Below are 26,964 nucleotides of genomic sequence, written 5' to 3' on the forward strand. Positions count from 1 at the left end.
CTACACATTTTGCAAGGTAGTGCTGATCAATATTACAGTTCTGTTGTACAGCATATTTATTCTACATAGTCAAGGATTTCTCTTTCATAAATAAAGTTTCAGAATTTTGCAGTTTTAAATTGGGAAAAACAGCTGAATGACCTCAGTAGTCAGGTTTTCCCACATGCCTTTCTGTTTCACAAATGCAGAATACTGTCCTGGAATAAGTAAAGAAGCTGTTCCCCATATGGAAATATTTCAGTTCTTTTTTAGACACCTTATCTCAGTATTTCTCGTAATGTTTTCTAGACTCCTTGTTTGGGGAAAAATCTGATGATGCACCCATTTCTAGATTTTTTTTTTTTTTTTTTTAATAATCTTCAGAGCTAGGAAAGCTGCAAACATCAGCAGTAAGCAATTAACCTTTTAGTTTCCTACACTGCACACTAACACACTTAGTGTTGGTGACTTACTAAAGACAATGTAATGAGACATACAAAAGCTGCTTCAGGAGAAGGGGATAGTTTACCAAGGAGTCTTATTTAAAAGACACAACTTCTCAAAACTGCTTTCAGGTCAGTGTAATTGATTACCAAGCAGAAGGCTGAACAGAAAGAGATAAACTAAAGTCATCTTGGTAGGCAAATACAGAACAAATTCTGTTTTTAATAGAGGTACACCTGACAAAGGAGAATTTGAATGGATACCTCAGAGCCTTACCACATATGACGGCTCAGCACAACTCACTCAGCTCTGGCGTATGAGCTGTGAAATATGACAGCACGCTACAGTGACTTACACGGGCTGTGCACATGAGAGCATGACCCCGGCCTCTAGCACAGAGCTAAAAAAATGTTCCTAACTATCCTGCTACATCAGCTGCTGTGCTTGTGCACAGAGGCACAGTAAGCTGTTCTGCCATGCACGTGTGCCAGGAGCCTGCAGGAAGAAGTTCCAGCTCAGCGGGCTGTACTCAGCACCCATGAAACGCCACGGTTTGCAGTGGGACTCTGACAGAACTGCACTCTGCAAGGCCGCAGTGCTCAGCCTCGTTTGTTTCGAAAGGCAGGAAACAACAACACTTGATGATAATGACAGCCAAACTCTTTCTGAAGTAAAATGACTCACGGAGAAAGCACGGCTAACCCTCTGCTCTTTAGGGACGGGGAATTGGAAGACTTCTGCTCACCTCCCTCGTTATCCTTGTTATCGGCACAGGAGGTTTCCATGGCAACGTTGCATCCAGGCCCTCTCCAGCCGGTCTGGCAGACACACTGCCAGCTGTTCTGGCCCAGCGTGCACCTCCCATTGCCATTGCACAAGTCAGGGCAGCCATCTGGGGGAAGAAACGAGGCAGGTAAGTACAAGACAGGCTTATTCACACTCACACTCACAATGCTGACAGTATTACTGTGCATACAGAAAGTCCTGCTCTTGCTGGTGGGACAAATGCCCAGCTCCAAAGCCATGACCGTGATGTGGAGAAGGAAGGTAAGGAAAAGGGGATAGCCTAGAAAAATGGGGACTTAGCTCAAGCCTGATGGGAGGATGAGCCCTACCAACAGCTACGTTCTAAGAGTCCTGTAAATGTTCTCATCTGGTCTTACATTCATTAGATAGAAGCAGCAGTCTGCTGGCAAGATCACGTTTTTTTCTCCTTCTGTGTGTTTGTATACATATATGAGAGGGGGCACGTCTTATGAAACAAGCACTTCAGTGCTCAGGTGCCATTTACATTGTGTGCTGCATAATTCTCAAGAGCTTCCTCTACACAAAGTTTCAGTAAATGCTATTGAAAATATTTTCCTCATTCAACAATCTCTTAAAAACACCTATTTATTTAACACTGAGTTTACTGAACAGTATGATGCAACCTGTCGTGCTTTCTGAAAGACAGGCTAGAAAAGATAACTCACAAAAGATACATGTCTTTAATTGGCTATGGGAAAGATTTGCTTTACTGTCTAGCAAAAATTGAATGGGGAACAACAGCACCGACTTGTGAGGGTGCTTATATGCTCCAGCACAATGTCCACAGGCAAAAGAACAACATGACTACTTTTTATTTTTCCTGAAACTAAATTATTCTCCGGAGATGCCACCATATTTTACTGAGCATTCCTTTGGAATAAAGGGCAAGAAAATCGAATTCCAGCCTGTAAGACAATAAGGCCTTGATAACTTTCCAGATAGACCACATTCAACCCACACAAGTCTTCAGATATGAACGAAGATTTGAGAGTCCTGCAATGGACCTCTCCTATCCCTTCTAATTAGTCTGAGTGGGAGGAGAAGGCTGTGTTGCCACTCTGACAACAGATATTGGAACCCAATCATTCAAGCTCTCACATCTAGTTTGGAGATACGGCCTCATCCTGCCAGATATCTATGCAGCCACCATGTAACATGTCTCTCATTGCTTTTCATCTTCGGCAGTAAATTTAATCTCAAGACAGCTCACAAAGCCTCACACTCTCTCCATTTCCCTTCCACTACCGGTGATGGGTCACTGAAGGAACCTGCTACCGACTCTCAGGTCTCACTGTTCAGCTGGATTTGCCACTGTGATCCCAAGCCGTGACTATGAAGTGCTCCATTCCCTTCCTCAAGCATTTTAAGGGCAATGAGGAACTAATGGACAGCCCTGGTTCTTTACATCAGGCACAAGCACAAGCAAGGAAAGCAGCACTGGGATACATCCTGAAAGCAAATAACCGTGTTATGTTCTCTTTATGTGAGCAGCACCAGTTCAGATGTGCAGCACTGGAGAAAGACCAAGGTGACAGCAAGTCACCTTTGTGTCCCAAGGCCTCTGTAGGTGACCAGGAACAAGAACTGTCAAACTTACACAGTTAGTGCTGAGAGGTTGAGCAGCCTTACAGAAATCACTCATTTAGACTGCTATGACTTACAGAAACTCCCACAGTGCATTTCTATCAGCCTATTAAAAAAGCCAGGGCTCTGATTTCAGGTTTCTTCCCCCTCTTGGCAGCCTCTGCTACCATTAGGCAATGCAGAGGAGTTCCTCTGACCCCAAACAGGTTTACACAGTGCTGTGGGAGGGGAGGCTCTACTGTGGGAAAGCACGCTATTCTGCATCCCTGCAGTTCACCACAGGTATCACTAGAGCTAAGCATTCACTCTTACTTTACCTTATTGAGCTCCCGAGAAATTCAGAGTGAGTAATTTAAATTTTTAGGAAGGAGAGCCCAGCTGTCCCATGGAAAAGGCTGTCTATACATAAGAGCAACCAAAATTTCGACGTCCTACCTGGTGCCCAAACCTATACCACTGGTAGCACTGCCACAGCAGCTCCATCTCTACCAAAGCTCTCCAAGCAAGACACCAGGTACCTGTGAATGGGGTCAACATCATTCAGTTCAGTCTACAGAGAAAGTTGTCAACAGGCAGAAATAAATCCTATGAGTTTTCAGTGCTATTACTCTGTAATAAAAAATACAGTTCTCCATTCACTTAAACAAAAGGCTATCTTAGCATTACATACACTTCTTTTTCAACCCAGATAATATATTTTCTAGGCATTCATTTTATCTCCTTGGCTTGTCAGGTTGTTTGAATGACCAAAATGATAAATGTCCAAGGGGAGGCATCGTACTGGAGAAAAAATTATTCATTTTAAATGAAAAACAAACAGTAATTGTGAATATACACACAAGGTTGGCTTTGTACTGAAGCACCGAAGAGAATTAAATCACAGGAGCAGTTTACTTTGCATCATATGAGCAAGATGAAAACATGAACAGTGGGGAGCTAGCAAAATCTCTGAAAAGTTTATGTGCAGCTGGGGATTAATGGACATGACTTTGCTTTTAGCTTAAAGAGGGAAGCAGGCATCACTGGTACAGGCATGATGTTGCTAGGAAACACTATGCTACCTCTGTCGTTTATTTAACGGGCTTCCAAAGACAGACTTGAGTAACCTAAATATCAGAAGGATAAAAAAATAAAAGCAGTAGCAGACTACAATACGATTGAAGAATTTTGACAGTAATTAATGATGTGTTGACTTTCACAACAGCTTTAAGCAAGGGAGAAGAGTTCAAGTATTTTGCATACTCATGTGCGTTTATGTACACGCACTGTGCTTGTTTATATATGCACGTCTTTATTCAAGCAAATATTTGCATGAGTATTAGATCCGTTAGGCCAAAATTTATTCTAATGACCCATCAACTAAATAGACAAAAGAGTTCCATTATGAATTACTATATAAATAGGAAGTTTTCTTTTTCAAAAGCTTTATATTTAGGCAGTGCACTTCCATCTGAAGTCTGACTGTCTTTATTTTGCAATTTGTACGTGCCCATGTGCATAGGGACTGCTGCAGATCTAAGTCCCCCCGCACACACAGTGTTCGCACACGGCTAACGCACCTTGATGCACTTCAGTGCATCCCGAAAGCAGACAAGGCAGCAGAGCTCCTGCCTAAGGATCCTCAACTGCAGTGCTCACTGCTGAGCGTGTGACCTTTGCTGGAAACACAGTGCAGAAAGCACACGGTAGTGCTGAGTGCTTTGGTACAGCATGCCCTCACTGTGCAGCCCCAGCTCGCATCAAGAAGCGTGCTACCTCCTGGCTGCCTTATGGCTCTACTTACCAAGAAAGGTAGTCTAAGAAAGCAAGGCAGGCACAGCAGCGAACGCGATTGGAATCTAACCTTGAGAAGTAATTCAGCACAGCATAAAGCTCTCAGTTGCTGCACAGAGAGGGTCCTCCATGCTAAGCAGACAGGTTGCTATTCCTAAGGTGTAGAAAAATTCTACTCATCTTTTCTATTACAGTATGCTTAATGGAAAATGTCAAAAAGCTAGCTTAAAAAAGAAGAAAGTGCTTGTTTAAAGTGCCAGATTGACAAGCTATTTATTCACAGAACAGTCACTGTATGGGCAACAGCAGTTCACGTGTCTCTCTCTTCCAGCTGTGCCTGCACAGCCCTGCACGCACTGCTGCAGCAGGAGGCCAAGCACTGAGGCAGGCTCCTTCCCTTTCAGGCTCACTCTAGTCTCTGAAACTGGTTAAGTGTATGTACAGGGACATATGCATTTTGAATTGAAATGGCAAGATAAAATTCAGTGCTATTTTCAATGTACTGTCAGGAATATGTGACTAGCATTGTGAGGGAGTATCACAGTAAGAGAAGATTTCAAAATCAAAACACTAAATTCCGTTCTTCTCCACCCCAAAGAAAAAGCAGCCAGCATTCACATGAAGTGACATGCTGGAAAGAAGACACTGGGAAAGGAGAGGGAGAAATGAAAGCTGTTACATCTCTGAATCTAAGCTTTGGAAATAGTTGATTTTCTTGTCCTAAGAATGAATTTGATTTGTGTCTCATGACTGTGTTTTTCACTATGAGGAAGAGAATGCAGCACGGACTATACATACATAATGCAGTAGAACAAGAAGCTGTTACACAAAACACTAAGAAATAGGAACACACGGAGAAAACACTTTGGTTATGCTTTATCAACTTTAAACTTCGATCAAATGCATCTGAAGAATTATTTCATTTAAGTTATTTCTTAATATTCACTAAGGAAAAAGAGTAAGAAAGGTTCAAGACCTCTAGTTATCCATAACAGGAAAAGAAAGTGCTGCCCACTGCTTCCACCAGGCCAATGCCAGCTTTATCTGTTTCTATAGTTTCCTATTTTTGTGACTTATGAGATTTATGAAAAGCTGAACTTAACAAGAAAGTTCACAGAATCATTATGAATAGTAAAGAAAATCAATATGGACAGTCCTTGTTTGCAAGAGTGATAGTGCTTAATGTATTTATGAGACAGAACTTTTACATTTCATCTACGGTAAAACTATTCTGGGTCTAAACTGTAAGGTGATTAATTCATTGTTCAAGCCAGCAAATGAATTTCCATTTTCTAGGCAGTACACGAAAAATCGGAATCCATTTTTGGATAAATTCCACATAGAGTTCCTTTTCTTTCCACCAATACCGACAAACCCCAGGTACACAATTACACACGTACACAGCTACTCAGGCACATATGGGTTTTCTTTTGCATAAATGACTTCAAAGCTCCAAAACAAACACTTTAAGCAAACCAAAGTACCATGACATGACATTCTGGTAATTTGTGTTCTGCAACTAAATCATCATTCTGGTTATAACCACCAGAACTCACAGAGGGGCCAATCACTTGAAGGAAAAGAAAGGGCAACACGGCAAGGAAAAAGAGTAAAAGCAGAGAGAGGAAAAAGGTAAAAATGTTCCCTTGCGCCTAATAATCACATACAGAAGTAGACATGATGTTGCCCTCTACCCAGTTTGTACACAGAAAATTACATGTAAACCAAGAGGCTACATCTGATTCCTTTTGTTTGAAAGCTATCAGGCATGGATGCCTCCTCTAATCGATAACTAATGGAAGGAATGGGTTGCCTGTACCTCTCCCATTTAACGCACACACAGTACAGCTATTAGTCTGAAATAGAACACCTCTCATTTACCTTTGTCTAACTCCATTTTCTACATCTTTATCCAAAACCATCTGGCAGTCAATGGAGTCTTTCCACTGACTTGCAGGGATGCCAGACCAGGTAGTCCTATGGGCATAGATGTTTTGCAGTAAGGACCGTGGTGCTCAATTCAGGGTTCTCTGTCACACAGTATCCATTAAATCAGTTTCTAAGGGAAACACTTAAATTTCAGTTAAATCCTCCTCCTCCTCATTATAGTTGTTAAATACAGACCTGCAGGTACATGAAAGTACTCTGAGACAGTATCTACAGAATATAGAGAAATTAGAAAAAAGCAGTAATGATAACAGCTTAATTTGTATTTATAGAGGGCTATCGCTGTTTTCATACATTTCTGTTCATTCCTTCAGTGAGTTGCTGCTGACCTACGGCTATCTAGCAAATAATAAATGAGGTACACATAATGAGGTACCTAGCAACACTGAAAAAAATCCACAGCTTTTATTTTGCTATTGTTATTTTTAATCCTTCAATTCCAAAACCGATGGGGCTCAGTTCAAGCCAAAGGAAGGACATAAAATAAAAATGACACGTAGCATTATGGTAGGAGCACACAAGTTATTTTCTACATCATTATAGTTCAACAAAAATAAGCTCAAGTCCAAAATATGTAACTCAATACATGCCAACACAATTTACTACTGGTTGAGTGAGAAGTGAAGCTCCTCTGAGCGAGTCTGGACTGTTCCAGAACAGTCTCCAGGACCAGATCAGGTCTTCAGAGCAGGACAGTTGCATGGATTGTTAAATTGTTAAGAACTAACCCAGCCTTTCAGTGTAACAAAAAGACTGACTGCACTGCCCATCTGAGTTACAAGTAAAGAAGAATGGGCCAACTACTTACTTACTTAGTGGAAAGACACTGCTGCAGCCCAAAAGCTGCAGAACAGGTGCACGGTTTTTCTATAGCCAGGGCAGATTATTTGATGATATTCTAGACTAAAATGAAACTCTAGCAGCATACTCAACTCATACAGTGCATGCTTTTCAGACAAAATTCATATTCAATTCATCTTCATATATCCAATAAAAAGATACATAAATATGCAGTAAAATTTGTACTTAAGATAGAGAGGTCTTTCAAATTAATCTTACTGTAACAAAATCCATTTAGAATATAACTTACTATGAAATTGCATTCATAAAACCAGTAGCAAAACCATAATCTTTTATTGTATTAATGTTTCTGATACAGTGTAGAAGGGCTGGTATCATCCTTTATAAAATGTAATATTGTTTCTAGAGAAAGAACCCTTCTCAGGCTGGGCTTATCTCTAAAATAACATCTATATGAATAGTTTATCAGCAGTGTAATGATAAAGTGACAAAACTGACAGAATGTGTAAATTCAGTCAATTGAAGAGCAACAAGCAAAACATTGACCTCACATTTAAAAGAACAGATAACCTAATTAAAATGTAATAACCAAAATCCCTACATTAATCACAGTGCTATGGCAGGGAATTTGAGTCATTCATTTGTAAAAGTCAGGATTCACACAGTAATTGCTACTCAATTTCCTTGCACACAGTGTAATTTGCCTTCTATTTCAAGTATGTGGCAGCCATGTATTTGTACAGTTTTTTATATATTTCATCTTTTTTAGTATATTTTAAAAATTATTTTAAATATGTGGCAACCATGTATTTGTACAGGTCATGGAGCTTTTATGAATACATGTTTTGGCAAAGTGTTGGGATACTTTTATATATAAATATACAAGACTTTGAAAACCTCATCTACAGTGGAGCACAAAGTCGTGTTATTTTTCAGTTGTATTTACCAATCCCACCCTCACCGTGTCCCAGGAGTAGGTCAAGAGAAAAAACACACAACGTGATGCCTAAGTCAAAACTGTACCCAGCAAAAGGACAACTGATACTGACCAGCAGATGCCAGGCATTAGGTTTCAAACACACAGTTCCACTAGGCTAATTGAGATTTATAATTCCAGCACAGTGATCTATTTTTTCTTGCTTCAGGCAGGAAATAACACAAATATTTTTAAGCCTGGACAACAACAAAGGAGCTCTTACTCCGTTCTGCACTCCCAACCCAACTAAACTTCCCAGTGGAGAAGGTACTGTGCCATGTTCACCCAAATGGGAACACAATTGGATGATGCAGGGAAGACAGCCTGCAGAACACTGGAAGTAAGTCCTACACTTCAGCCGCTCAAACAGGAACTTCTACAATCCCAGGGAGTTACTGAGGTAGGCCTTCATTTCAAACATTTACAGTCTAAGACACTGTTGACATAAAAAGTGAAAGATCAGCCCTGAAAAAGGCAGGACTGCTTGCTACTACCAAGGCTCAGTACTCCCAGCTCTCTCATTGGACTGAAAACCCTCCAGTGATGCAGATCCAATTTTTCTCTCTGAATGCTTTGATGGGTCAGCAGGGGAGATCACATTCTCACTGGCTAGCTTTTCTCAACGCAAAAATGCCATCCAGCAATTCTTCTGCTTGAAAATTTAACTGAGACTCTCAAACTGCTGGCTTTAGCACTCAGAAGCAATGTTGTCATTTGTTGCAGCAAACTGCAAGGAATTTATGTGCCAAATGAGGTTAAATCAGACAATTTCTGGTGAGATACGTGAAATGTGACTACATTAAAGTAATTCTTCAGGCTTGATGTAGAATTAAAACTCCAGGCTGTGCTCACACACTTACATCTCAATCTAGGTCTGTTAGATCGGTTTTGGTAACAATAAAATTATTTCTGGTGCAATGCAAACAATGATGGCACAGCACAAAGCGGTAACAAGGCAAGCTAACAAACTCCAGTGTCTTCTGAAGAAATGCACAGAGAGAAACAGTGAGGACAGCAAAACCACCAAATTGTGAGCTATGAAGGACAAGAAAGCTGCTACAACAGATCAGCCCTGTTACAGGAATACTGCAAATATGGAGAAGTGAATCTGCCTGAGAAAAACTGTCAGACTACAATGTAATTAAAGTAGCCATTAAATCTTACGAGGGACTGAATCCTTCACCAACTGGATTGACTCTTCATCCTTCTCAATTCTTCAAGCTGAGGGCTACAACATAATTGCTCCATCCTGACAAATCTACAAGAATGACATGGATTTCAATCAGCTAATGTACAGCCTTGGTGTTCACAGCAGTCTGCTGTTCCTTGGCCCTTAATATAATACTTAAAGAATACTACACTGGCAGCTCTTCAGACAAGGATGTGCCTTCAGCTATTCCTTTGTGTTATCTGACAAGTAAGCACGGTAAAAACAAAAGATTGTGGTAAAAGGTGTTTATACAATGCTGCGGTGGTTTTACAGCTCTTCCTGCATTCTGAAAGGGTCATGGATAACCTGGGCTTAAGTCTGAATGGCAATGGATCACTCAGATGCTGAGATCTCCTTTCATTAGTATGGCAATAGTCTGACCATTCAACACAGAATAAAGACTTGGATGTAACTAACCATTCTAGCTATATACCACTGGTATCAACTTTTCAATTTCCGAACAGTTTTACACAGTCCTACTAAACTAAGCTAATATTCCAGATCTAACACCATTTTGCACACAGTTCTTAGTTCAGTCATTAACTTCAGAATACATTGATACACTTCAGAAATTCCACATGCAGGGCATATATAGGAGTTGCGCTATCAATCACTTCTGAGGGACTGCAACACTCCATTTCACACCAAGAATCTGACCTCCCTTATACTTGCCTTGACTACAGCCAACACAATATATATGGGCTTACACTAAATTCAGCTAGTTGAGTGCTGAAGTGTTTCCTCTTAACAAGAACAGGCACATCAAATATTATTTCAATTCTCTCACCAGTGGCTTCTTAAAGAAATTTAAAAGCATGTTCAAGGCCTTACTTCTTATCTGGTAGGCTCAGGATATTTAAAATGCCTAAGGTACAGGGATGGAAACTGGGGTTGAGAGCTCTGCTAAGCTGACAAAAGCTCATCTTATCTGTGTAGGAGGTAGAGATCTTAAGCTGCCAACTCAAAATTATGAAATAAATTCCTTCACTCTCTATATAAGAACTTATGTATAGAAAATCACATATCCACTTTCTGCTCAAAATACAAATTGAATTTCTTTCACCATAACACCGTGAATATACAAATAGCTTTACAGCTATACAGAGGAGGATTAGAAATGAATCAAAGTGCACTAGTAAGCCCAGCCAGCATTTGGTGACCAAACAGAACTGCTTCTCTCATGCTAGTAATACTTAAGAGTAGTTTACAAGAGTATTTCTAATCCTGCTTATGTTTGGACACAGACTGCATGATGTTATGATGTCGAATAGCGATGAAAACCCATGAAACCATGACAGAGGGAAGGATACACATACACAAGTACATTCACATACAAGGGCACTACAGTGAGAGAAAGCAAATACTGTATACTACCTGTGTTGCTCAGTGTGCCTCTCTAGATGCTTAACTGCAGCACCCTTCTAATAGACAGTGAAGGTAGTTGTAGGACATCTGCCTCAAAAACTATGGGCCTGGTTGAGGTCTGATGTGAACTAACCCTATAATGCCATTTGAGGAAGTGGCTGGATGACCTCCCAAAATCCCTTCTAATCTGAATTATCAATGAATATTTCCATTTTAGAGCTGTGTTATTCATAATTCTCAGGTCAGCATATGCTTTTTTTTTTTTTTTTTTTTTTTTCCTTTAGGCATTATTACAGTATAATTACTTGCAGTTCATCAGATATTGACGTCTGTATAGAATTTATAATTTAGCAATTAACTTTCAGGTATGCAAATGCAGTTCCTGTATAAGTGTGCAGGTTGTCCCTGTCAGAGGAATAAATATGAGCCTTAGTATAAGTACACATTTTCCTGCACACAGATTAGTATGCCTTACAAGCATCTATCCCTCAGTTTGGTATAGAATTCTGGAATCCCTACAGGATGAAAAGAACTATATTGACAAACGTCTTATAATTTGAGCTCATCTTCCTGAAGCACTGCATGGATCCCAACAGCACCTTACTGCACGGTTTTGGACTACAGACTGCAAACATATCATCTGTCCCAAAGGAAAATCCAACAGTGCTAGAAAAAAAACCAATAAACAACTGTTCAAGAAGCATTCTGGAGTAGTTCAGAATGGAAAAAGCTTTGACAACATGCACTCTATGCTTCTCACGGTATAACTGACAAAAATTATTGGATATTTGAATATTAAAGCAAATGTACCTCACATTATTATCAGAGATGTAGTGTATGGGGTTCAAATATCCACAAATACAAAGGACTGAAGAAACGGTGCAGCACATGGATGCAGTATTCTCTCATGAAGGTAATGTATGTAAAACAAATTAAAATACACAAGCAACACGCTTGGAGTTCTGTGTTTGTGCATGCTGAGTAGTTTTGGCAGATCCGGTTAGAAGATGAATGTTGCAATACATAAAATCCATTTTATAAATGTATCTAATTCTAATGTCCTCGGTATCCATTCTGCATCTTTCATATAAGCCTCATGAATAACATCATTCCGTTTACCAATTTTTATATGTACCAAATACACAAATACCAAATAACAGCTAAAGAAATCAGAATGTTTTCAGACAAACAGTTTTTGTTACTTTTTTCCTGCCTACACAGTGAAGAACAATCCTCTACACATAGCCAGATGCCATAACATTTAAATGCACTGAAAAGCTGATTTTGATCTATCTGCCAGGGGAGTTGTCTTCGCCATCCATTTCACCTCTAAAAATGCCCAGAGCATTTAATCCTTACTTAAGAGAAATGTTAATGTGGAAGGACTCTTTAATCAATGATTGCTTTATACTAAAAATATTCACTATCAGGCAACTGATAGCTCTGCTCCTCCCCTAACCTCATTGGTACGGACCTCAACTCTGAATAAATACTCAAACATTTCTGGCTATGAATGGAGCATTTCTTTTCCATTACTCTTGTTGGTTCCATTTCTCTGTTTCTCCTCCTCAGAAGCATCAAATGGGCTTTGAACTTCATTGCCCACATCTACGTTTGACATGACTGTTAAAATGCTGAGATAGGCAGGATGTTGGTTATACTGGGCCTGTTTGCTAGGACCCTTCTCTAGGGATGAGAAACACAGCAAGTCACTGACCTGGAGACACAGCCAAGAAACCTAGAGATCACTGCACATCAGCTGCAAAAGAAGTGTATGAACAGTACATTGGACTAACCTGAATCTACTTCAGTCACTGGTCTGTTTTAGGTGAAAGGGTACAACAGTATATATCATGATGACGTTTGCATCAGACAAAAAACAAATCAAAACAAGAAATAAACAGGAAAAAGAGGAAATAATGCTATTAAAAATAAAAACTAGGAATTCCAATAACACAAGTAAAAAAACAAAAATCTTAGAGCCGTACACTGTACTCCTGAAGGACAATTTGCTGGAGTTTTGTGCAATTTGTTCCTTCTTTGCAATGCTGAAAATATCATGTCTCCTAACAGCCCACATGAGCAGTATCGCAGTGTGCAATAAAAATATATCAAGGAAATTGTACTTTTCCGTCTTCTGTTCATATTATTAATTATCTTAGAAAAGCTGAAGTGAAAATTACCACAGTGTGAGTTTGTTCCGAAGGCTATTTACCATCAGAGTACAAATAAAACAGTAACTTATGTTACTGTTCTCGGCCTGTTTCCAGGAATTTCAATTGGGTATTGTGTATTTTCGTGTCTTACTCGAATTTGAAGTATTACCCACTAGAAGGGTTGCAGAACATTAGCAGCATATATCAATTAGGCTTTACTTTACACAACAATCATTTGTTCAGAGCTGTGAAACCAAGCAGCACGCAGCAGCTTTGTCACTCTGCACAGTAACGATTCAGCAGCTCGGAGCACAAAGTGAGAAGTGGTGTCCTAACTCAAACTGCAGAGGACTTGGGTAGTGCTCCACTGCATCATTCATGATTAGCTAACAAAAGAACACCTTACGACACCAAAACATTAGCTGAAGGTCTCTGAGGACCTTCAAATCCATCAAGCCTGAGGATGGATGCAGTTTGACGCTATTGACTTTACGAGATCTCCACTGGTCTTAATCAAGCAAAGTGAATTTTGGAACAGCTTTAGGTTTCAAAGTAAATACATACATGGGAATATGTTTAATCAGGCATAGTGCCTACCCAATTTACTGTAATAACTCCTGTAAGTGGTTAGGAACCTTTCCCAAAAATCCATCTAAAGCCAGATTTCATTGACTGGGAAAACTATTGTGCACCTTAAGGACACAGGTCTGCCTTTCTCATCAATGCTCCACACAGAAAGCTGAAGATGTTTTAGTGCATTTTCCAGTGCCTACCTGCTTTTCATTCTGTACCAAACAACTTACTGAATTTTCTTATTTCCTACGAGGGAATGGAATCACGTAGTTCAAGTTACGACCCAGCAGCGATAGCCCTGTGAAACATACCTATAACAGACCTGTATGTCTGTTTTCTAGTCACAGGACTACAAAAATAGGAGCGACACTGACAAGAGCCAACTTCATTCTTTTTGATTTGTTGTTACTTGTTCACATTTGACTGACATCTTTCCTCACATTTTATAACATCTCCATCTAAAGCACTAAAATACAGCAATAAAATAATTAAAGCTTAGGGTTGTATTTTATGCAAACAACTTTTAAAGAGGATTCCATTTAATCTCAATTCAGTCCAAGAAATCAGATCCTCTGTGCACATCCTGCTAGAATATTTCAAAAATTCAGTGCTTTATCTCTGAAGTGCTGAAAAAAGTCCTTATGACTATAGGGGAGATTGTGATTACAGAAGCAGAATAAACGGATATAGTCTGAAATAGAGACAGAGATTTTAAATTTATCCAGTTTCTTGGAATAAATGTTTCTCTTCACAAAGCATCTGAAACTTAAAACTTCCCATGCACTAATAAGAATTTCAAGGTAACCAGAAATATAAATACTGGTGGTGTAAGACTCAAATAACAAATGCTCTGTGCACAGCACATTGTGAGATTAAAAGGAAAAGGGAAACCATCAGGTTTAATAAGGACCACCTCAATTTCATTTTAGTAAAATTTTTTGAAGCTGAGAAGTATTAAAAATTTCAGGAGTCAATTCAGTATTATATGTGTGATCTATGTGTGATCAAGTCTTATGATACAAGATATGAACTATTATTTGAAATTAACAATGAATTCAGTCAATTTTAATTCACCTTTTTCTTCAGCACATAAACAAACAAAGCAATTATAAAATTATTTAACAGAGGATTTCAGTGAGAAATCGCAGAACTGATGATCTCTGTAGGCCTCTGTGCATTTGAATTAAGGAGAGCTGCAACTCCAAACTGATTGCTCATCAGCATAGATTTTCCTAGGGTTCTTATTTCCCCTTCAGCTTTCTAGCGACACATACAATAGTATGACAGCATATATCTTCTCTTGGCTTCTGGCTCATAACCATCTCTATAGAGAAGTAATTCAGAAGTAATGCAGAGCTACTGAAACAAGATTAATAGTTTCTTTAGTATAGCAATCACCTGGTATTTCCTTTAGGCAAACATTGCCCTCATAACCTTCACAAAGTGACCTTGACTCTCACAAGCCATCCTCTAAATATGGAAGGTTTTCTTCATTCTAAATCCATATTTCTGACATTAGAAAGAAAGCCAAACATGCACAGGATGCAATGATCAGCTACATGATAAACCATCAACTAATAATGATCCAAGAGAGGTGGTAACAAAACATAATTTCATCCCTAGGATCCAAATGAGCCAACAAACTGATGCACCAGATCTAAAAACCTGTATCACTATTCTTTCCTTCCTCCAGACTCAGCTATCTACTAACTGTGCTGCAACCTCTATTTCATATTCCTAACAAACTCTTAGGCAGTGATTTTCTGCCTTAAGTCTAAGACATTTTTCTTATTTTTTGAAAGAGGAAGGAGAATATTATCCTTATTTTCCCTGCATTGTTAGTGGTGTACTCAAATACAGACCTATGTGTCAGAAATACAATTATCAGGATCTGTTAAAATGTGAACATATTTTGCTCTCTCCTTTCAGCTGCTAATAAAGACCCATGGCTGCTTGCTTTCAGTAATAATTTTCTTGTTCAAAAACAAGTACTCCTGTAATTTAAAAATAAAAGAAAATAGGGAACAGAGAGAGACATGCAACTGCTTTTTCTATAACTGCCCCATTTTAGGCATACTATCTTCTGTCATTAAACTACATGCCATAACGCCAATTCTTTTATTAATTTCAGTGAGAAAGAATCTGCAGCCCAACAAGGGTACATTTTGCTTTGCTTCATTAAATGGAAAATAAAGAAGTCAGATTAGTTAATATTTAAAATGTGCTGAAAAGTTGATGGCAACATGCTACATAAGGATTGGAGTTCTTCTTCCTGATATTCCCAGCGGTTAAAACAAAAAGTCAGTTCTCTCATCTGTACTAATGTCTCTTTGGCTTTAGGAGAATCAGCATCGTGTGTGACATTTAGTTTTGTTGTGTCTGTGCATGCTGAACTTACAAAAATAACTCCAGTGCTATTCTTGAGGGACTCACTCCACAAACAGCGCAGCAATCAGTTTGATTCCTAACAGTTGGAAAATCACAGTATTTGAAGTGGTGCTGCTTTTATGACCAATAAATCACTGCATAGTAGGGCAACATGCTATCCCCAAATTGTTCATTTTTACTGTTTAGGTCTTTTGGATAATTGTCCTCTTAGCACTGTTTCCAATCTAAAATCAGAGCCTAATACTATCTTTCAGTACAAAATAGTTTACTTTTTAATAAACAACACTGGTTTTTAATCAGGATTACAACATTATATTGATTTCTTAGGTAACACACCAATTACCAATACTAGTCCTCTCCATAACAGGGACTGCATCTTGAAGCACTTCAGTTCAGATGTTCAGTTCTCTGAGAAACTGTCTGGAGGCAAATTAAAACACACATTGTCTGGATGCACTGTGAATCTTACTCATCACTTGTGAATAACTAAATTCTTTCAGCATCTACCTAAAAAGATCTAATCTGCATAGTTAATTGGAATGAAGGCTTTAGTCTTTACTTCATGTAGGTTTTGGTAAAAACATATTAAATTGTTAAATTGTGTCCATAATTTTCGATTAGACGAAATATTAACTATCAGTTTATGTGGCTCTCAGCCTACACCAGTCACCCAAAAACACAGAGGAAGAAATACTTAAACCTTTCCCTGCAGCTATTTTGCATGGCATCTTTAAAACATTTTGAAAGCTTGTCACAGTCTATTGATACTGAGTTGATCCACCTACTCTGCACCGGACTGTTAAAAACTGAATAGCAACTAAAAATACAATGTTACTAGGAAAAGCAGTTTGACATTGATTGGCCGCTTTTCCAAATTATGGCTTCCTATTTGAAAAACGCAGCCCTTTAAGGGCATCCTCTAACAGATAAAATATTAATTAGCTGGGTAGTACTTAGATGCCATTATGCAAACAATGTTTGAGAGAATGAAGAACCTGCTTTACACTTGAATGTCTGCAATTCTTTGTTGGCTCCCAATAACCAGGGACAACACAAGAATGAATTGTATGTGTTAGATACTGGTCATGGGTCATGCAGTGGGTGGGTTATAGTAAGGCAAAAGCTAAAGCACCTTTACAGTCTTTTTAAGAATTAGAGGGAGAAAAGCCAACAGATATAAATCCACATACATTTTACTAGGGATAACACAACAATCCATGTCACACTGAAGTATTTGTGAAATAAAAGGTGCTGCGTAACTGTTTATGAGAAGTACCTGCTTGGACTGGATCACTGAAATCTACTATGTGGCAGCCATTGTTATGGATCAGCTCTAGGATCTGAAAGACTTTAAGGAAATAGTTGGACAAAGGATCCTTTCTGCTCTAATCCTGTTATTGACTGAAGGGAGAACCTGGATAAATATAGTAACCTTAATTTATCGTGTTCCACTTCTCCTGGGGTTTTAGTAACATGGTGTTGAACTGCTGCTAGAATAGGGACTAATTAGTCACCAGTGTTGCTTTGTCTCTGTCACAGTGTGGATGTGTTTTGAATACAACTGACAGAAGAGTATCGACAGTTATATGTCAGTCAATACCGCATCACTGAAAACACTACAGTAATACGTGTTAGAAATTGTATAAACCCAAAGTCATTATTACAATTCAATGGCAGCTAGAACTCAAATAACAATGATTTTAGCACTACCCCAACTATTCCCATTCTCAACATCCAGGTGTGAACAGTGACCACCAACCTCAGACTCCAACACTTTCTACAATGCTTAAGCTTGGATCACACTCCTACAGTTTAGTTACACACACAACTGCTTTTTCTCTGGGAAGTGAAATACACTGCATGACACGATCATTTCTTTTTGACATGAAACACTGCTTCTGTTTATACAACTCAAAAAGATGTATCTAAAATGCAGACTGAGGCTACTTGAAGGAAATACTTCCAGAAGATGAGCTTATCCTAGTAACGATTTCATAAGCAGGTCAGAATAGTGATAGAAAGAAAGAATGAGAGAAAAGCGCGGACTGCCTTTGTCAGAACTTTGCTCACTATGAATGGTTCAGGACACAGATCGCCTCACAGCCAGCACTGTGAACAAGTCCCCCGTGCAGTTCTTAAGATCATTTTAATTCTTTTCTAAGTAAATGCTCTTACTGAAAGCACTGCAAGAACGATGTATTGATATTCAACATCAGTTTCCACTTTATCCTCAATGAGTTATACTGCACAAAACACAGCTGATGATAGTTTAAAGAAAAACCTTTCAATAGCTCATTTTTTTCCCCAAAGCCCTGAACAGATCACACAGCAAAATCCTGGACTGACACTGCACAGATGCTTTTTCCATCCTGACACCAGTATTTTTAATACAATATTAAACTAAAATTATGAACTGGAGAAATTCAATAGCATCAGATTGCTTAGGAAGACAAACTTCTCCTGGCATCCTCCTATAAGTACAGTGCTCAGGTAGGAATCAGAAACAAAATTCTCAAGAAGCTGAAAAAGTAAAAGCTTACATCTGAATGGTTATTCCATAGAGGCTGCAGAAGGCAGATGAAACACATTTGTCCTTAGCTGCATTTTTGAGTATAAAAAATTATATGAAACTGATACAAAAAAATACAATAATTATATCTTGAGGATGTACAATCAAGAATAAGCATCATTATGGAAACAATATCTTTAATAGGAACACTAACAGCAGGCCTCAAAAGAACGGGCAGATATTGTTCTCTTTCATATTTGTTTCTTAATAAATATTATACCTGCATATACGCATCCATATTTCTCAAGATCCGGCACTACTATTCTATCTCTATCTCACTGACCTCTCACAAGCATTCCTGTGTCTTTGTTGTTTTGTATCCAGCAATACCATGTTATTCACTCACTTGCTGAAGCTGTGCTTGACACCGCAGGGTACAAAATAACACAGAAAACATTATCTTTGGAACAAGAAAAGATTGCCTGATGCTGTGAATACGTCTATGAACAGCAAAATCAGCTCTGCCCTTTGAAAAGTTAGATCAGCAGCTTGATTGATTGCCCTCCCTACCTTTTTGTAGTCTTTTAACAGTTCAAGTATTGGCCAGAAAATCAGTATAGCTCATGTAGAAGCCTCTCCAAAAGGAGAAAGAAAAGTGATTTCAGTTTGGAAAACTATTCACCGAGATCTGCTGGGTGCATCTTTGAAGTACCAGACAAAATGCAGGAAGCCTTGCTGAAAACACACTCATTACAGTTTTTGGGCTAGAAAAGGGGAGAAGTAAGGTCATGTTCTGCATATATCCTATATAAAGGGAAAGAAAAAAGCTGCTCAAATGTTCTGTCACTGCACTGTGGCATATTTCAATCATTTATAGGAAGCTCTCAGCAAAGAATGGTAACAGAAAACTTCTTGGTGAATAATTTTGTCTCCTGGTCAAAAAAAGATCCCTACTTGCCCAGTGTAAATCCTGCAAATGAAAATGAATTTGGTTTCTAAACTCTTTAAAAGTCAAACTGCTCTCACTGTATGCAAATCTCCACATAGCTGATTATATGTATCTGGAAGGAAATAGTCTATCGCCCCTGGCTACGAAAAAGTAAGAGGATACACATGGTAGTTCTGGATATTTTAGTGCTACATAAATTGCTGAAAAAGTTCACTTAGACCTGATGGACAAAAGTAGCAAAGTACAGTTAAGTTCCTGGGATAGGACTTCAGAAAGTTACAGATCAGAAAGGAAAATATGATAAGCTCTCAAATAAGAGATGTTATTTACTGAGCATGTAATTTGGGGGCTACCATTGAGAGATATTATTAACAAGTTTTGGAGGTGAGATAAAAGATGGCATTTACAAAAACAACAATAGCAAGTGCATTTGGGAATTACAGAAAGCACCACCGTTCCCAGGAACAAATCTTTAACTGATTATTTATAGGACACCTGCACCTTTACTGAAGCACAGTGATGCTGGACTGCAATACCACCTAGCTCTTCTATTCACTTTGTAAGGTAACATGGAATGATGTGACATGGGTGAACATGATTCTCTAAATATCACCTTTACCTACAAGTCTATGTAGCACTATGTTATATACACTGATAGTCATAAATGGATCAGGAGCATCAGCTAGAGCTACAGCTGTGAAATGAGTTAGCAGTAGTAAAATATATCTTTGTCACTGTAAGATTGAGTCTCTCTGCTGTAACCTCTTTCTGAAGTGGATACTTCCTTTGTAGGAACTAGGTGTAAAGGTCTGTCCAAAGATTTTTAAAATAATAACAATATTATATACCACCATGAAACCTAAGTAGAAAGTACCATTTTCAAGTCAATGGACAAAATTGTCACTTAATTAGTGGACCATCCCCCTCTCCCATTGAGTCTACCTATACTTGCATGCTAAATTTAAATGTAAATTATGTGTGGAGAACAACAGAAATCATTGAGGGTATCTGAGATTAACTCATACAGTATCTGTGACTGTTCTGTTTTGCTGAAGAGATGCATGGGAGGAATGAATCCTATGATACTCCAAATGAAACCCTGACTGCATCAAAGATACGGTTATTAAGAAACCAGGTGAAAAGACAACAGGAAGACTGTACTGCACAGATGATGAACCTGAATTCACATACACAGAAACAGTCATTGCCCCTATCTTTTCTGGTCATGGCATCATATATATTACCAACACATTTTTGTATCATCCACCATGAAAGGTGGTCATGACCCAAACTTGCTATCCATTTTTCAAATAAAGTGAAAAAACACTGTGCTTCTCACTCTATGGAGCATGCAAACTAAATCTCTCTTGTCTTTGTTAGAGCTTTTTATGCTTTGATAAGGTATAAAGTGGTATAGATAAATTTTAAGTCAGAACTGCACTGAAGTCTAATATATCTAGCTCCTAAATTGCTCTTTGTCAGATCCGATGGCTTTCTACTGCCTCCTCCCACACACTTTCCATCTCTTCTGAAAATTACTTCATCTTTGAATCATTACCGTTATAATTACTAGAAAATTCAGGAGAAGAAAAAATCTTTGACACAAAGAGTATTATCACGGAACAAAAATATCCTGCTGTAACCAAAGATAACGCTCCATTATTTATTTCCCTATCGATTATTGACTTCATGATAAGGTAGAAGTCTAAATGCTTTCACCTTATATTTGGTATTCCTCTGTGCCTCCAAAAAAAAATGTAAACATGTCTAAGAGCTAGAAAAACACCTGGGGAAACATTATTTCTTTGCCTTTACAAAACAGACAAGGGATGCTGTCCATCCAGTAATCGGCTGGGTGAGTCTTGGTAATCCAAAGGAATGGGATTTTAAGTATTTGCCCACTTGAGGTAAATTCTCTCATTGTTTGGGAGTTTTAGAATGTTTCACTATACAAACTGTCAGCCTACTATTCTGAAAATACAGAACACAAACAGCAGCCACCTTGGCTGGATAAATGACTGAAATCTAATTTTACAAGTTCTTAGAGCGGACCTGTACTATCCAGTATCCTTTACTCCAATCTTCCCTCAACTTCCTGTCTGAAAGCAGGAGCACTCACTTTGCACCTACTGCAAAAGAGAGAGAGGCTTTGGGAATATGGCAGGCTGCCACGATAAAATCTCCTCTATCGACTTCCAATGAGAGAGTTCACCTTGTAAGATAAAACATGTTTGCAGTCTTTTAAATTTTACTTAAAAATAATTAGGATGAAATCCCGGTTTCTCTGGTCTCACAGTAAGATCTTTACAAATCACTTAATGGCAGCTGTATTTCAGGCTGCAGGATATGAAATACAGATGGAATTACACTTTAAAAATGGTATTTTTTGCCTGTTTCTTAAGATCTCCTTACATATCACACTGTTCTCCGTCTACAGTTCTGACAGTTTACATAGAGAACACCCTCACAGTAGATTAAAAACAATAGTTTTACACATTCAAGTATTATTTTCAGTGAAAGTAACAGAACAGTTTCATAACAGCATGCTTTAGCAACAAGCAGATGCTTCAAGGAAAAGATAAATCCTTCATCTTAACATTCTGGCATGAAATTGGTTCAAGATTTAACAACTGCTGTATCTTAGTCTTTTGCTTTGTTATTGGTTTTCCAATAATCTTTTCCTCATCTAGATTACCTCTATTATTTAGTTATAACTTCCTCCATAATTGCAATCACTGAATAGTAATCACTTAATAAAGATATCCTGACAGGTCTATTTTTGCCCTGGGAAAAGATTCATTTTCTTTATCATCACTCCAGTAAGCCATTTTTCTTCCTACCTGAAGTAGCCAAGTGAAATGTAGTGTCTAGAGTACAGTTCTGCTCTGCTGCAGCCAGCACTTCAGTAAGACCAGGCACCATCCCTTTCATTTTCATATTATTTGGATACAGATTCTTCAAAATCTGTGTGACATGGAATTTGTGCTTACTGATTTTTATATGTAACTCCACTGATACACATAGGTGAAGGCTGCCTTGCACAGCTTGTTACCATTGAGCTCACAGGGGCATTCCTGGAGACTCTGCAGAGTTTTTTTTTTTCCTATAACACAGCTAATGCAGAGACAAACCACATTCTCGTTTAAAGCTCGCAACAGGGTAATATGAGCTTAGATACTCAATGCTGAAAAGCCAAAGTGTACACATTTAGCCCACTGTCTTCAAAGGACTGACTGTAAATTAGATAGAACAAAATAACCTGATAAACCTGGATACCTGCAGGTTGCTATGATGATTTATTTTCCACTGTGATGGGAATATAGAACGAGAAACTGCTAAAGAAAGACAAAGAGAATAAAACACAGCTTGGTTTACATATAGAAACCTCTCTTCCCTCACAAAGTACATATCCTAAGGAGACTTGGCTTAAGCCACTAAAATCAAAGCAAGCTTATCTCCTGGCTTGAAAGGATTTCAGATTGGGTCTAGCAATAAGTGGACATTCAGAGCAAATAAAGGATTCCTACAGGAATCCCAGTTTTCTCCTGTGTTGGGAGTGAGTATTGTGAAGACTGAACACAGCTATTAAAAAACTGAAACTGTGTAGAGGGAGGAGAAAGATTCAACCTTTGCTCATATGCCTTCTGAGGATGACCTGGCCTTGCTTCCTCTTTGAACAGACAGACTTGTGGGGCTTGCAAGGTACCTTCTGTACAGGACTAAGGGAATTGCTCTGAATTAAAAAACCAACAAAAGTACACATCAAATTAACATTCTTGAATACAATGGCCTAATGCAGATGTTCCCTAGCTAGTAATAATTCTGATCTCAACCTTCCAATTGAAAGCTGAACCCATAAAGGGAGTGCACTAAGTTAGAATGATTTCCTGTAAAATTTAAGTACGTTTTAGCTCTTCATACAAATGTTTAAAGGTACACCAAGCAACTCAAACTTGGTTCCAAGCACCCATCTATTCTCTAAGGACCAACTGTCCAGTAGTAACTCCTAGTGTTTTCTGCACAAGCACTGACAAAGCTCAGTTTTATCACCCTTACCCTCCACTCTCTCTCCTTTTCAGCCCCATATAGAGAGCCTCTGTGGTAAAAGCAAACCAGAGAAAATAAACTGATGGGATAAAGCTGTGATGCTTCTCTGAGTCGACTTCCACCCCTGGCATCATGCTTTGTTGCTTTTGTCAATGGTCTGACAGTCAGGGAATGTCTCATTAATACAGCCTCGTCACAACAACATCTATCCATCCACATACAGCACACAGCTTATGACTGCACAAATTTAAATGTATGATAACTGGACAAGCAAACCTATTTTATTTTATTTATTTATTTTTTTTTCCCCTAAGTCTAATCTGTACTGCAGGCAGATCCACACTGAATTTAAAAGACATTTTTCTAATGCATACCAAACAAAACCAGCTTACGCTTATTGACTTGAATCACTTCAGCAGTATTGGCCTTTCTCTCGAAAGAAGAATAATAGGGAAAATATTTCACAGCTCTGAGAATTAAACAAAAAATCTCACTTCAGGATTCACTTGTCCAGCTTGTAATTTCCAGAGTTCTCTTATGATATCGGTACAAGACATCTTTTTGTGTGCACAGTAATGAAGACTTGAAATACACTAATTATCTCTAAACAGGCATGATTCTAAAAGATCATAAAGCAAAAAAGAAAAAAACAAACACAATTGGGCAAAGAAGCAACTTTTAGAATAAGCAATTATTACACAACTTAATGCAGAAATATTTATAAAGTAGGCATTTTGTAACGATCTGGTAAGTACTCAATATTAAAACAAAACGCCTGGATTCATCTAGCAGAGAGATGCTGACACGATGGAAGTCAGAAAGCAGTTGTGAATAAACACTCTGCATCTTTGCTGGTGACAAACTGTTCCATCACAAAAGCTTTGACTTTAATCACACTGGCGTAGTGGATGGAAGCATGCAGCACCACAGTGTCAGAGGATGTGCCCTAAAATACCATTTTTTTTCTTCCCAATAAGCATATTCTTTTATTTTCCAACTCATGTATGCATCTGAAATGGTTTATGTATTCAAGGAGAAATCAGAGGGGAATGAAAAAGAAAAACAGCTTGAGGGATGCAATAATCTCACCATACTTTTAATTAAAGAAATAGCAATTCACTTGTAATAGGACTGTCCCATTAGGGTCCCTTATTGCCATGAAAATCTCAATTGACCTACTCTTTTTCCCTGGTAAATTCATCACTTCAAGATCTTGGTTCTTGACTCACCGGCTTTTTACTTAAGGTACACCTCACCGTCCTCTATCATTTTTTTGATAGAAGAAAATAAACTTGCCAGCTTGCATTTGGAAGTTATTGCTCTATACAATTTTGCTCAAACAAGATTTGACCACTTAGATTTTCCCATTTTCAACTACAATATGGGGAAATAACATTTTTTTCCTTCCTTCCCCACCCCCTCCCCAAGGAATTTGATAATACAGTCCAAATACCCAGCCTGATTGCTAATAGGGACAAAATAAAGAACATCATTTAGAAACAATTAATTCCTCTTCAAAATAAGATTTCAAGTGCTGTAATTGAAGGGATAGCACATCATTGCTTTGTGTAAGTATAACCTTTTTGAACTTCCCAGGCTGACACATCACAGCTGAGAGGCAATCGTGTTAGTCACAGCACTCTGCATGATGCCAACACTGCGCTGAGCAACACGCTATTAGGAAAGGGTACAGCAGCATGCTGCACTACTGACAAGGCCCTCCCATGCTGTGATTGTCTATATGCAAACACCATGCCCACTGTCACAGCACAACACAGGGAAATGCTAGGGAGCTATTTCTGTAGCACCAGGAGCACTTATTCCTCCACCACTTGACCCCTGCTCTGTGTGGAGATGGTGGTGGTGTGTTTCAGATGTGATGTATAATAGCAGGAAAGCACTGATGCATCAGACCAGGAAATTAAAAAAGATGCCATTCACACAAAGGAATGTTTAGTTAAGTTTGAAAAGCTCGGCTCAAAGGACACCGTGACGGACCATTTGTTACATCTTTACTTACTAATGCTCATTTGCTGTGGATTTTTTGCCCCCCAAACCAGCTTGTTATTTATTTTCAATGATTCTAAGAGCTCATCTGCATTTTACCCAATGCATTTGGAGCCCAAGATAATATTGGATAGCGTTAGGGTCCTTAAAGGAACAGCCTATCACAGAACACCACAGTAACTATGTTTCTACGATTTATGAAAAGAAAGCAATATGTGCCTGTTTCGGTGCCTGTCGTTTGCCTACCAATGGTGCAGTGCTCCCCATTCCAGCCCTCTCTGCATTCACATTTCCCATCTTTACAAGTTCCGTGCTCTGTACAACGGGGATGACACACACGCTGGTCACACGCCACTCCTGTCCACCCTTCTTCACAGCGACATGCTCCACCAATGCACACCCCATGGGTGCCACAGTCTACAGAGCACACTTCTAGGAAAAAAAAAGAATACAGGTTATAGCTGGCTTATGTCAGAGGCAACCTAAGTCAGCAGTTGAGCAGAACAGGTGCCCTTATGCTGAAAGCAGGCCTGTATGTGTGGGGATCAAAACCAGCATTAAGTATTTAGCTGTAAAGTTAAGCAAATCATTATAAAACTCGGCTACTGTATTCTGGACAGAACACTGCAGAGCTGTGTCCTCCATTCCAATGCAGAGGATTTCCTCAATGCCTTTCAGCATGGCAGAAGGGGGAACATAGATGTGCTTTACTCAAAACTGAACCTGCACTGATTTTAGCGCATTTGTTTGTTAAGAATGAGACTGAAACTCACCTAGGAAACATTCAGCAGAGAATGGTGACAATTCAGGGTCACAGAAACTCTCGGAGTGACTGGAAAAGATACTGGCAAGTGACAGATTTGGAATCCTACTGCTAATAATGGTGAGACACTCAGTACCTTGCTCCTTGTAGAAAAGCAGAGGGTCTTTTGCCTCATGCATCATCAAAGAAATTGACAGTTTAAATTCTCATTCATGAATTTTGCTGGCTGCTGCTGATGCATGAAGCAGAAAAAACATATCTCGATACTCATTTCACTGGTGGGGTACTCTGAGTCATTAATTTTAAGAAATAGCTGAATAAATGTGAAAGCTGTAAATGTTATTTTGAGAGACAATTGCACCTCAAGAATCAGCTTACAATATAAATGCAAAATTCCAAGTATTTTTCCCCACAAATAGAACATTTGCTGTCATGTCAAAGCTGTTCTCTTTTACCCCTTAGCTCCTCCTGTTAGAATAAACACTTTTACAATATTCAGTCAATTGCTGCATTGAAGAGAATGACTTTTTCAGTGTGTGCTTTTGTTCTTGCTTCTTAGAGTGCCTTTTGCCCTAAAACTGATTGTTTAAATATTTTGTGCACAACTGAAAAATACCCCATATTTAGGGGACTTTTCTGCTTTGTGAGATTTTTCATAGATGGGTAGCATTGCAATGTGCCATAAA

The 26,964-nt window shown here is 38.7% G+C and overlaps 1 protein-coding gene across 17 annotated transcripts in view; it reads right to left on the reverse strand.

The window, feature by feature from the left end:
* The window catches only part of TENM2 (teneurin transmembrane protein 2), a 1,269,291-nt gene that overhangs the window by 44,410 nt on the left and 1,197,917 nt on the right, over positions 1–26,964 (reverse strand). For 14 of the 17 annotated variants that reach the window (XM_032447373.1, XM_015875932.2, XM_015875930.2 and 11 more), the window contains 2 exons: positions 25,735–25,947; positions 1,169–1,315 (listed from right to left, as the gene is read on the reverse strand). In XM_032447373.1, coding sequence (XP_032303264.1) covers positions 1,169–1,315; positions 25,735–25,947 — 360 coding nt within the window. The remainder of the gene's footprint in view (positions 1–1,168; positions 1,316–25,734; positions 25,948–26,964) is intronic. The other 3 variants (XM_015875931.2, XM_015875935.2, XM_032447374.1) reach the window with 1 other exon arrangement.

Source organism: Coturnix japonica, chromosome 13 (assembly GCF_001577835.2).
Source record: "Coturnix japonica isolate 7356 chromosome 13, Coturnix japonica 2.1, whole genome shotgun sequence".
NCBI lineage: Eukaryota > Metazoa > Chordata > Aves > Galliformes > Phasianidae > Coturnix > Coturnix japonica.